Raw genomic sequence first — 14,119 nt, forward strand, 5'->3', positions numbered from 1 at the left:
AAACAAATTAATTCTTTTATTCAGCAAGGATGCATTAAATTGATCAAAAGTGACAATAAAGATTTTTACAAAAATTGTCTATTTCAAATAAATGCAGTTGCTTTGAACTTTTTATTAATCAAAGAATCATTAAAACATATATCACAGTTTCCAAAAAATATATGATAATGATAATTAAATGTATTAAATATATAAAAAAATAGAAAACATTTACTTTGAATTGAAATAATATTTCACAATATTACTGTATTTTTTTATCAAATAAGTACAACCTTGGTGAGCAGAAGAGACTTCTTTTAAAATCATTAAAAGATCTCACCGACCTCAGACTTTTGAACTGTAGTGTATATCTGCTTAATGTTTAAGCTTAATCAGCTTTAAGGAGTACATATAGATGAGCTTAAAGTTGACAGACATGGACTAAATGCCACAAATCTCCCATTTAGATTTCACGTGATCTTTAACATGGGAAACAGCCCAGTAATTTACTGAGTGAACTGATGAGCTTCATTCGCGCACTTGTTTGTTATGGGAAAATTGTGATGTTGCTATGAATGTGTTATAAATTGGGCCATTGCCTATAATGAAAATGTGTTGGTGTTGATCAGGTCTGATCAGGTCTCGTGTCAGAGGGGCGTCTGCAGCTTCGGCCTCCATCCTCACCTTCCTGGACAGTCACTGTGAGGTCAACACAGATTGGCTGCAGCCCATGATCCAGAGAGTCAAAGAGGTGTGTTTGCTTGCATCTCTGCTATACACGCTTACATAACACATGGTATCACTAATAATGCCTCTGTTTTTTGTTTTTGATGTGAAAAACCTATTGCTATCGGTCAGTCCACTCAGCCACCTGAGCACAACCACCCCAAAGAACGTCACTGTGCCGTTATTTACAAAGAAATTCTATATAAAGGAAATTCTGCATTTTCTAATGCATAACAGTTTATTTCTTTATAAGGTCAAATATGATAAATGCCTTCCCTTATTTATGTACAATAACTCAAACCACGCAAATACATATAAAATTACAAAGTATTTAAAAAATATGATACTATAACTGTTCCAGAGTGATAGTTATTTAATAAAAATGGCGGGTAGCAACCCAGTTTCGAGTCACAGATATGTTACACTGATTGTGTAAACAGGGATAAAACAGTGCTAAATAACAATTAAATGTTAGGATCTTTTAAAAAGGAGAAAACACTTCCCATATACACTACTGGACAAAAAGCTGGATTACGTAGGCCTACTATTTTTAAATGTTAACATTTCTTATTGTCACAAACTGCCTGTTTTAGTTTCGTTTTCATGGACTTTCTATTTGTTTCTATCAGTTTTCATTTGTCCCAGTTTCCTGCTCCTCGTTTGTTATCATGGTTTTTGATTAATGAGTTTGATCACCTTGTGTATTTAAGTTCCTCCTTTACATTCAGTTGGTTTCTGGTATTGATCTCTGTAACACACATTTTTTCACATTGCAGCAAAACAGACTTAAAATACTCCGTCATTTTTTGTCATAGAGACATAAGTAATATATCAATTGAAACTATAGAATGTCTTCTTTTATTTGTGTACACTCAGAGTAAAAACAAAATGTTGTGCTTTTTGTAAAATAAAGAAAACTAACATGATGCGTGATCTCTCATCTCCTTCTGAACGAAGTCCAATCTGATAGTTCTCAGAAAATCAACTGTAACTTAGTGAATACTAATCATAAAAAAATTATACTTGTGTCTGAAAAAACGTTGAAATGTCAGGTTTTAAATCGTGTAAGTCAAATCGAAAACAAACATTCTGTGTTTATGTAATCTGTATGAAAAGAGAGCTATGTCAGAAGTCTGTGATTCAGCTCATTATCTGCTAATGCGGCCACGCCCACGGAGGGAGAGCTATTCAGACGCAAATTCAGTCAATACATGCATTCATCGTCTCAATCGTGTATTTATTGTCTTGAAAAGTGTTTTGAATAGCCATAGTTAGCGATCTCTGGCCTCTGTTAGTCCAGTCAGTTCCTAGATTGCCTATTCTTCTTTAACAGGCTTCTCATGTGAGAAAATGTCATTTCATGATTATAGTGACCAAAACAGAATCCTGTTCAAAAAGTCAATTCACCAAGTTTCATGTGGAAAACCAGCAAATAACAAATAAAATTAGCATCAATATGTACTTTTTCTTTACATAAACATTAAAATAATAACATTAAAAATGATGGGCAGATTTTAAAGGAGTGTCTTACAACAATCTACAATGCACAAGTTCAAATAGAGTTTTGACAAAAAAAGTCACATATTTCAGCCCTCTAAATCATTTTTATAAAAGTCAAAAAAGATCAATTACTGACATTTATAATGCACATTAACCTTTATTATTAATAGTATGCGGTCCGTGCAGCTTTACAGGGGGTATGGCTTATCTAAATGAGATGTAAATGAGCCCTATTGTCACTCCCAGCAGGTGAGAACAGGTGAGAACTGCAACTTTTGATGCGTTTTTCTCCCTATAGAGCTTTCTTGAGTGACTACCTTCAAATGGCCACAACTTCTCCAAACATTATCAGATTTCCATGTGTCACACATCGTTGGAAAGCTTGGAGACTACACTTTCAGAATCTGTGAATAACTCAAAATGCCCCAGAACCGACTTGTGTCCCTACTTTCCGTGACTGGTCACATATAGGCGCATCCACTACTGTGGAGATGACGAGTCAGCATCATCAACTTAATCATTGCAGCCGTAAATACAGAAAACACTAGTTTATCAATTAATTATTAAAATGTTAAATGAATTGCAGTTTATATAATAAACTTTTTGACCGGCAGTGTAGATTATTGTTGACATAAAACATGTCAAAGTTACTCCATTTAGTGGCAGATGTTTGATTTTTTACCATGAACTGGTGAAATCTCTAGCTATTTTCCAGACATCTTAAAGTCTGTGTTTTGTGCATAGGGGGAACATCAGAAGTGCACAGATGTGTATGCAGCTTATGAGGAGCTCTGATCAGGTCTGATATAGAGCAGTGCTTGCTTCAGGACTCTTATTTTACATTGAACATCAAGTGGTAACGCAAACTGTAATACCGTTGTTTATTGTACAAAATTCAACACAAACGTCCTAAATCTGAAACACTGGAACAGGCAATAAACTATGCAAAATGAAATTTGACTATAAATGTCATTTAAATTTTGATGGTCTCAGCACAAAACAGTCTAGATCAAAATGTTTTTTAATCTTCTTTAGTTTTGTGGATGATTTTTTAGTGGACAATGTCATGCAACCTGTCCATGTCGCATCGACCTAATTTGTCTAGCTTCTACCTAGTGACACGTGAGTTTGCACCAAATTACTGTAGTATAATCAGATTTTTTACTTGGGTCCGTGACCATTTCGTAAACGGAGAGCATTAAAGGGCTTGGGAAAAAAAATAGTGTTGGTTGTGGATAGTTGTGTGTCATGTTACGTTTTAATGTCTGCGTGACCTCTGCAGCAAATGACGGTGCTTCAACATTGTGAGTGCTGAGAGGCAGTAGTGAGTCATAAATGGCCTGAATCCAGTCTGGTTCTTCAGAGGGACATTTTCCCAGAATAAGAGCGAGAGAAAGGCAGTTTGTCTTCTCACAGCTGCACCATGTAGCCTCTCTTGTCCTAAATCATCAAGAGTGATTATCATCATCATCATCATCATCATCTACTCAGCTGCTTTTCTCCAGCATAAGAGCTGTAACTGATCTTACACTGTTTGTGCTACAGCGATACAGAATGATTCTTCAGATGTAAATATAAACATTTTGTCATATCAAAATATTTTAATATATTTTATTCGACTAGAATCTGTTTAATACAGTCAATGAATGCTCCTATTTATTTTCCATTTTTGACTCGAGCGTCATTATTTTTTATACAAATTGATCTCTTCATTAAGCAGCCAAACATCTTTGTGGTTTTCCCATTCAAACATTATGAGCTGGCAATGGCATACTGACACTTGTCTGAATAATTGGAGTGCTGTAAGATGAACAACCAGAGAACTAATGATACGTACTGAAAGAAACACACACTGTCTGTTCTCTTCAAACAACACTTTGAAAAAGAATCAGTGTCTGAAGCCTTGAGCGGCACTGTCAGACTGTTCAGCTTTAAACACATAAACAGCTTGAAATATATGGAGCTAGAAAAATGGCAAAACAATTTGCATTTGAATTTTAGAATATTTTTTGTGGCATATATTTATTGAGCTGTATTTATAAACAACAGATTTGGTTAAATTAGTTAGCAAGTATTCAGATTATAAATCTATTGAATATGCCTCAAAAACAATTTAGAATACAATACAATATAGAAACTTTAATTCTATATAGTTCAGATTTTATGTCCCCTTGAAATCAAAATTTAAGTTCCCTTTCATGGGAACTGTCGACGCTGCGTGGTAACGCATTGGGAACCTTCGGCGTGATGTCGTCACTGAAGTACTCATGTATCTAACCGATCGCGTAGCGAGACGTCACAGACGGGTGACGTCACGGACCAGGAAACTATAAAGCATACCCGGATGCAGAGCATGCTAGCTTCTGTGTCTTCAACAAAGCGCTCTATGTTATCTTGTCTGTCTTATTTGGTGTTGTCTGTCTCCTTATTACTGACAAAATATCTCTTCGTCTGAGGACAAGAGTTGCACTACACCACATATATATATATATATATATATATATATATATATATATATATATATATATATATATATATAAAAGACAGCTATAATGGCGGAAGAGAAACGATTCAGGAAGTGTGTACATCCCTGTCCCAGATATATTCATGATGGGGACACAAACAATATGTGTGTCGTTTGTCTGGGGGTTGAGCATGCCCGGGCAGCTCTCGAGGGAGCTGTCTGCATGCATTGCGAGAAACTAACCCTCAGAGTGTTGAGATCTCGCCGGGCACTCTTCGAGGAGGGTGCCTTGGCGAGGCGCAGCGCCGGCTGTCGTTGTGGGGTTCGCAGATGGACCTGGCGGAGGGGGTTGAGATGGGCCCAGCCTTATCTCGCCCTTTACCCGCCAGCCCCAGTGTCTCTTCTCAGGCGGTGGAAGCACGCGTTGCGGTTTCTTCCCCCCGGAGAGAGGCACCGGCGCTTCACCTCTCTTCCTCCGAGGAGGTTGATGTGGTGAGCGTCGAGACTGGGGAAGAGGACCCGCCATCCTCTTCCCCAGCATGTGAGGAGCTCCTGGAGGTAGTGACCAGGGCTGTTGCCAAGTTAAAAATCGATTGGCCAGCAGAGCGGCTCGGTCGCTACCCCAGCGTCGGGGTTTGCCGTTTTTCACTGACCTCCATACTGAGGTGTCGAGGTCGTGGAAAAGGCCCGTGCAACATCGCGTGTTCAGCCCCAAACATCTGTATATAGCAATATAGTGGGGTTGAAATGGCACGGTTATGCGGCGATGCCCCGGGTTGAAGAGACGCTCGCCGGCTATCTCTCGTCCGAGTCGGCATCGTCGCTAAAAGCCCCGACGTTGCCCACCAAGCCCTTAACAACTACATCAAGCTTGGTGGGCAAAGCATATACGGCAGCAGGTCAGGCAGCGACATGTCTACATACCATGTCGCTGCTTCAAGCCTATCAAGCAGACCTGCTGGGGGAGATCGATGAGAGCGGGGAGGCCACATATGATTGCATCTAAGAGATCAGGATGGCAACTGATCTCGCTCTCCGTGCCACCAAAGAGACGGCCAAAGAAATCGGCCGGTCTACGGCAGCCTTGGTGGCCACGGAGAAACATTTGTGGCTGAACCTCTCGGACATAAGGGAGCGAGACAAAGCTGCCCTTATGGACGCGCCGCTGTCCCCTGCGGGCCTCTTCAGCGAAGCTGTAAATACAGTCGTCGAGAGGTTCCAGGAGGCGAAAAAACAGTCAGCGGCATTCCAGAGGTTCATCTGAGCGGGAGCAGCCTCAGCCGTCCACGAGCTCCTCAGCGCACCACAGAGCGCAACAGAAAGTGAGCGTGGCCACTCGAGTTCCCCCGCAAACAGCTTGGGGATCGGGTCGGTCCGCTCACAAGAAGCCTTCCAAGGGCAAAACCTGACCTGCGGGCCATTATTATCGCCAGGAAGGCTTCGAAGCGGTCCTGACATCTGTGGGTCAGGACCCAATGAGGGTGGTCCCCTCCGGAGGAAGCCGGGAAAAAGTACATCTAATCCCCTCTCCCCTTCGGCACCCTCAGGGGATCAGTCGTCAACCCTGCCACCCAGTGTGCGTCAGGGCACGGCGGTCCCCGCCGGTCCTTCGAGGAGGGCCGGCCACTTGATTCGGATGTCATCTGCCGGCGCACCACGTCAGAGCACCGAGCCAAGTGCTCAAAAAACACCAGAGACCAGTCTCGAGAGACTGGTTCCCTTAGTAGATTTTTTGGCAGAGTGGAAACTACTTCCAAATATATCAAATTGGGTGCTGCTCATGATAGAAAAGGGTTACAGAATACAGTTCGGGTCTCACCCGCCCATATTCAACGGGGTCCTTCCCACAGTGGTGACCCCCGAGCAGTCTCTGGTGATGGAACAAGAGGTTATGGCACTCTTGCAAAAAGGAGCTATAGAAAGGTTCCCTCCTCCCAGCAAGCTGTCAGGCTTTTACAGCCGTTATTTCATTGTTCCGAAGAAGGATGGAGGACTACGTTCTATCATAGATTTACGCGTGTTAAATCGCTCAATCCAGAAACTCAAGTTCAAGATGCTCAAACAGATTATCCCACAGATCAGGTCCGAGGACTGGTTTGTGGCGATAGACCTGAAAGATGCATACTTTCATGTGTCCATCCATCCTTCTCACAGGAAGTTCCTCAGGTTTGCTTTCGGGGGCAAAGCTTACCAGTACAAGGTTCTTCCGTTTGGCCTATCGTTATCACCCCACACATTCACGAAGTGCGTGGATGCGGCTCTGGCCCTGCTGAGGCTTCAGGGCATCCGCGTACTGAATTACATCGATGATTGGTTGATTCTAGCTCAGTCAGAGCAACTGGCAGTCCAGCATCGAGATGTTGTTCTGCGTCACATGGAGAGGCTTGGGTTGAGGCTCAACGCCAAAAAGAGTGTGCTAGTTCCGGTTCAAACTATCACTTATCTGGGTGTAGTTTGGGACTCCACCACGATGCAGGCACATCTGTCTCCCGCTTGTGTGCGTGCCATTTTAGCAGCCGTGAAAGGGGTGAAACTAGGTCAGTCACTCACTGTAAAACATTTCCAGAGACGGTTGGGTCTGATGGCAGCTGCGTCCAACGTGATACCTTTTGGCCTTCTGCACATGAGACCCTTACAGTGGTGGCTCAGGACCAGGGGATTTTCCCCGAGGGGAAATCCTTTTCGCATGATCAAAGTCTCACGACGATGCCTTCGTGCTCTGGTCATGTGGAAAGATCCCTGGTTCCTGCCCCAGGGACCCGTGCTGGGGACTTCTGGTCGTCGCGTAATGCTTACAACAGATGTTTCCCTCACGGGCTGGGGGGCGATCATGAGTGGCTGTCCAGCTCAGGGCTCATGGGAGGTCCATCAGCTCTCCTGGCACATAAATCGGCTGGAGATGATGGCGGTGTTTCTGGCATTAAAACACTTTCTCCCAGACCTGAGAGGCCATCATGTATTGGTCCGCACAGACAACACTGCTGTGGTCGCCTATATAAATCATCAGGGGGGTTTGCGGTCTCGCCAACTTTATTACTTGGCCCGTCAGATCCTCCTGTGGGCCCAAGGGAAGCTGCTCTCCCTGAGAGCAGTTTACATCCCGTTCTGGAGAAAGTACGCCGGGAGGGGGTCAGCCTAATAATGGTGGCCCCCTTTTGGCCAACCAGAATATGGTTCTCGGACCTAGTTGTCCCTATTAGACGGCTCCCCAATGGAGCTTCCCCTCAGACAGGACTTCCTGTCACAAGCGGGCGGCCTGATAATACATCCCCGCCCAGAATTATGGAAACTATGGGCCTGGCCTCTGAGGGGGCCAGGTTCGTAGATGCTGGTCTCGCAACCAAGGTTGTGGAAACCATATTAAACTCCAGAGCTCCCGCCACGAGGAAGCTTTATTCATACAAGTGGAATCTGTTTTCTGCCTGGTGCGGACGCATTAATGTGGACCCTGTCCACGCCTCTGTTAGCCACGTGCTTACATTTCTCCAAGAAAAGTTCTCGGAGGGCTTATCACCTTCAACATTGAAGGTTTACGTTGCGGCTATATCTGCCTTTCATATTCCCCTTGTAGGTGGCCTGTCGGTGGGTCGAGACCCCCTGGTCACTCGCTTCCTCCGTGGCACACTGAGGTTGAGGCCTCCAGTGCGCACAAGGGTTCCGGCCTGGGACCTGGCCGTGGTTTTACAAGGGTTGGCTGAGGCGCCCTTTGAACCACTAGAGGAGGTCCCTGAGAGGTTCCTCACTCTAAAGACTATCTTTTTACTTGCTATCACTTCTTTGAAAAGGATAGAAGATTTACAAGCACTGTCAGTTGCTCCTTCATACCTCGAATTTGCCCCAGGAATGGTGAAAGCATTCCTGCATCCTAGACCGGGCTATGTCCCTAAGGTCCCTACCCACGTTCCAGGTCCCATTGTGCTCCAGGCTTTCTATCCTCCTCCCTTTAAATCCTTGGATCAGGAAAGACTGAATCTGCTCTGCCCTGTAAGGGCTTTGGATACTTACGTCCACAGAGCTGCCCTGTGGCGTAAGTCTGATCCGCTTTTTGTCTGTTATGGGTACCCTAAGAAAGGGGGCCCTGCATCTAAGTAGAGGATGAACAAGTGGGTGGTCAAGGCCATCACACTTGCATATAATGTGGCCGGACAGCCTTCTCCTTTAAATGTTTGTGCCCATTCTACGCGGGGTATGGCGGCATCAAAAGCTCTGATGTCAGGTGTCTCCATCGGTGACATCTGTGACGTGGCTGGCTGGTCATGCCAGCACACGTTTGTAAGGTTTTATAACCTTGATGTCGGCTCCACTCCGGGGTCATCAGTTCTGTCAAGATAACTTGGCAAGTATTTGCCGCTACGGCACAGTTAGGATAGCGTTCCCAATGCGTTACCACTTAACGTCGACAGTTCCCACGAAAGGGAACATCTCAGGTTACAGATGTAACCCTGGTTCCCTGAGTAGGGAACGAGACGCTGCGTCTCCTGCCGTACCCCCTGCATACTTGCGAGCATTTGTCTCAGACTTACCCAGAAGCTAGCGTGCTCTGCATCCGGGTATGCTTTATAGTTTCCTGGTCCATGACCTCACCCGTCTCTGATGTCTCGCTACGCGATTGGTTAGATGCATGAGTGCTTCAGTGATGACATCACGCAGAAGGTTCCCAATGCGTTACCACGCAGCGTCTCATTCCCTACTCAGGGAACCAGGGTTACATCTGTAACCTGAGACGTTTTTTAGCTTTTAGTATGAATATGTTAGCCTTAAGGTTATGAATAAGCTGGTGTGTTCCAAAACAATGACAAAATTCACATTTAGGAGATATACAGTGGCATGAAAAAGTATGTGAACCCCTTGCAGAATCTGTGAAAATGAGAATTATTTTAATAAAATAAGAAGGATAATAAAAAATGCATGTTACTTTTTATTTAGTACTGTCTTGAGTAAGATATTTTACATAAAAGATGTTTGCATTTAGTTCACAAGACAAAACAATAGCTGAATTTATTAAAATAACCACATTCATAAGTATGTGAACCATTGATTCTCAATACTGTGTGTGGTTACCTGATGATCCACGACTGTTTTTATGTTTTGTGATGGTTGTTCATGAGTCTCTTGTTTGTCTTGAGCAGTTAAACTGAATGGGGTTATTTTAATAAATTCAGCTATTGTTTTGTCTTGTGAACTAAATGCAAACATCTTTTATGTAAAATATCTTATTCAGGACAGTACTAAACAAAAAATAACATGCATGTTTTATTATCCCTCTTATTTTATTAAAATAATTTTCATTTTCATAGATTCTGCAAGGGGTTCACATACTTTTTCATGCCACTGTAAGCATTCTAAACTTACAGTCTCTTACTTCCGCTAAAATGGATAACGGATTTTCATGATATCACATTGCACTTCAGTTTCTCATCAAATCTTCTGTCCAATCAAATGCTCTCTAGAATCTGAAGTCCCGCCTCCTCCTGCACTATCAACCGATACTGAAGCTGGCTGAAATCAGTCATTTGTTCACACATTTACTAGTTTCTGTATGGTGAATAGTGCACTATGTAGAGACTAGGGAACGGTTCAGACAGTGTAAATATGCTTTCCATTGACGCAAATGAAGTCCATTTTCGCGTTAGTATAATGTGAATCACCGCAGCGCGAGCACAGTCTGCTCTGGCCCAGGGACACGAGAGCACCGCGAGTCGGCTCAGACCACGAAAGGTATCGGACACATTTAAATTCTGCATAGAATGCTATATTTTAAAGTGATATAGAGGAGATTAGGAGGATAAACCGTTAGATATTAGAAGGAAACACAGGTTTTACTGAGTTTAATGGCTCTGGCCGAGATGTAATGTAAACGAAACGCTATTGGCTATTTTAAAAAAGGTTCGATATATCGCATTGTCTTCCTGTTTCAGTTGAAATTACGAAATTACGTGTTCCAAGACACTTCAATGGGCCTTTAAGAACAAATTCAGTTATTTTTGCCTTTTTTCTGTCTCCATGAGGTTAAGGACAGTAAATGGCCATTTGATATTGAAAGGGGAAAAATATTATCATTATTATTGAGTAAAACATCATTTAAACATACTTTTAATGAGATTCACTCACCTTGTTTGGACACTGTACCATGGTAATACCATGTTTTTTATATGCATTATGATATTCTCTGAAGTACCATGTAAACACTAAAGTTCAAGAACAGAGTAGTCATTCAGTACCGGTACCATTTCATGCCATTACAGTAACATGGTAACCCCACAATACACTCAAGGTATACAATTTCAATCCATTTGGATTACATAGTTTTAATAAACTAATAAACTTAACGTGATGCATATTTGTCAGTCTTGCATGAACGAAACAGCTCAGATTTCTGTAATAGTACTAATAAACTGAATGGGTTTTAAATACACAATAACCAGTTATCTGTTTATTATCAAGAAATCCAATGTTTGAATCTCATATGTTGAAACTAATTGAACATGTTCCACAGCTAGCTACATTTTAACCATGTTCATATTTTTTAACTAAATACATGTAATTTTTTATCTACGAACAGATTTAAGCTAATTCTAATCTAAACCTTTTGAATAATTGCATTTTAAAAAATTATTTAAATAAAATCAAAAAGATGCATAAAAACACCATGATTTTTATTTTTTATTTTTTTTTGGAGCATAGAATTCTTGCCCGACAAATATGCATTAAGTTTATTATTTTGTTTATGTTAAAACTGTGCAATCCAAATGGATGGAAAAATTGACAAGCCATGGACGACTTCTAAGTGGAGTGTCCTGATGTTCTTTATGATTGTCGAATGCTGTATGAATCTATGAAACTACTGTACATGGGATGTTGCAGATGGATTTCTGGGGTTCCCCCCGCACATACTGAAGCTCTGAGCACCACAGCTTAGAGCGCCAGCTCTAATTGAAAACACTTGATTTTCTTATGCAGTTGTAATATGAACTTCCCAGCACAAGTTTTTTTTATGTGACACACGCTTACATGCTCGTAAATAGTGTTATGTATGCACGAGTGTACTCGCACAGCAGCAAGCAACGTTTCAAAGAAGCAAGCCTTGCAAATAACACACATTAATGCAATAATTAGCATTGTAAATCTAGCAACATTTTATATATTTTTTCATTTTGAAAAAATTGTATGTGCATTTATAAAACTTACGTCATATATGTGTTATTTACTAGTTCACACTGCTGTGAGGGGGTTTCTAATACAGCTGCTGAAGGAGGGAGTGACTATAAATTTGACATCTTTCTCTCCGCTGACTGCCACGATCCATCTCTCTATATTTTTTTCCTCTTTTGGACAGTTGTGAAAAACACAATAGAAAGTTGCTGTTGGAGAAAATGGAGAAATAATATTTGCTATGGTCTCCTGTTTAAGTTTACCCTGCTATACTCTAAAAAGTGTGCATTGTTTCCAATGGGAGTGGTGCAGCTCCAACCAGCCTTAAAGGGTTCACCCAAAAATGAAAATTCTGTCATTAATTACTCACCCTCATGTCGTTCCACACCCGTAAGACCTTCGTTCATCTTCGCAAATTAAGATATTTTTTGATGAAATCTGAGAGGTATATGACTCCTCCATAGACAGCAATTTAACCACCACTTTCGAGTTCCAGAAAGGTTCTTGTCACAATCCCTCTGGTGGCAATTACAGGCACTCCACCCCGGACTGTAGAGGGTATGCATAGACGTCACTTTTCCGCCATAGACGTCACTTTTCCAGCTGGACTGAGTGGCAAAAGAACCTGCTGCATGACTGGATTTAATGGGAGAAACTGTGAAAACATGTGTAAAACAAACAAACGTTGGACTTGAAAGTGTTCCTTATAACATGTCAAAGAAACCCATGGATACTGACATGCAGCCAGGAATCGTGTTTCCTGACATTTATATGTGCCTGATTTCGACGCCAGGGAAATACATAAAGCAAATCGGCCTGTGTATACTATAATAAACAGTGGCATGAAAAAGTATGTGAACCCCTTGCAGAATTTGTGAAAATGAAAATTATTTTAATAAAATAAGAGGGATAATAAAAAAATGCATGTTATTTTTGTTTAGTACTGTCCTGAGTAAGATATTTTACATAAAAGATGTTTACATTTAGTTCATAAGACAAAACAATAGCTGAATTTATTAAAATAACCCCATTCATAAGTATGTGAAGCACTGATTCTCAATACCGTGTGTGGTTACCTGATGATCCACGACTGTTTTTATGTTTTGTGATGGTTGTTCTTGAGTTTCTTGTTTGTTCTGAACAGTTAAACTGAGCTCTGTTCTTCAGAAAAATCCTCCAGCTCCTGCAGATTCATCAGTTTTCAAGCATTTTTGCATATTTAAACCCTTTCCAGCAGTGACTGAATGATTTTGAGATTCATCTTTTCACACTGAGGACAACTGAGGGACTCAAACTCAACTATTAAAAAAGGTTCAAACATTCACTGATGCTCCAGAAGGAAACACGATGCATTAAGAGCCGAGGGGTGAAAACATTTGAATTTAAATATCAAGGTAAATTGTACTTAATTTTTCTGCCGGGAAACATGCAAGTATCTTCTGTTGCTTGTACTAAATGAAAAACAATGATATTAAAACAAAATAAGAAAAATTGTGACATCCTGTTCAAAAGTTTTCACCCCTCGGCTCTTAATGCATCGTGTTTCCTTCTGGAGCATCAGTGAATGTTTGAACCTTTTTTAATAGTTGAGTTTGAGTCCCTCAATTGTCCTCAGTGTGAAAAGATGAATCTCAAAATCCTACAGTCACTGCTGGAAAGAGTTCAAATATGCAAAAATGCTTGAAAACTGATGAATCTGCAGGAGCTGGAGGATTTTTCTGAAGAACAGAGCTCAGTTTAACTGCTCAGAACAAACAAGAGACTCATGAACAACCATCACAAAACATAAAAACAGTCGTGGATCATCAGGTAACCACACACAGTATTGAGAATCAGTGCTTCACATACTTATGAATGGGGTTATTTTAATAAATTCAGCTATTGTTTTGTCTTGTGAACTAAATGCAAACATCTTTTATGTAAAATATCTTACTCAGGACAGTACTAAACAAAAAATAACATGCATTTTTTATTATCCCTCTTATTTTATTAAAATAATTTTCATTTTCACAGATTCTGCAAGGGGTTCACATACTTTTTCATGCCACTGTAGGTAGGTCTAAATCGCTTATATCAAAGTTATATATGCTGTCATATCGTCCAGCCCTAAAACTTGTGTAGTTTTTGTCAGTGTGTATTTTAAAACACCCAATTATGCAGAATATGAGATGGAAAATATTTAATTGATGAGTTGTCAACACAATATATAACAGTACAATATATAGGGTATGATTTTACCCCAAAATCCAACATTTTGACACAAAATGATAACTGCAAAACATTTTTCTTTGCCTGGAG

At 41.1% G+C, this 14,119-nt stretch overlaps 1 protein-coding gene across 1 annotated transcript in view; it reads left to right on the forward strand.

Moving 5' to 3' along the window:
• The window catches only part of galnt16 (UDP-N-acetyl-alpha-D-galactosamine:polypeptide N-acetylgalactosaminyltransferase 16), a 77,420-nt gene that overhangs the window by 34,576 nt on the left and 28,725 nt on the right, over positions 1-14,119 (forward strand). Inside the window, exon 6 of the mRNA XM_067367351.1 lies at positions 609-730. Within this exon, the coding sequence (XP_067223452.1) occupies positions 609-730 (122 nt within the window). The remainder of the gene's footprint in view (positions 1-608; positions 731-14,119) is intronic.

The sequence above is a fragment of the Chanodichthys erythropterus genome, chromosome 18, assembly GCF_024489055.1.
Source record: "Chanodichthys erythropterus isolate Z2021 chromosome 18, ASM2448905v1, whole genome shotgun sequence".
Classification (NCBI taxonomy): Eukaryota; Metazoa; Chordata; class Actinopteri; order Cypriniformes; family Xenocyprididae; genus Chanodichthys; species Chanodichthys erythropterus.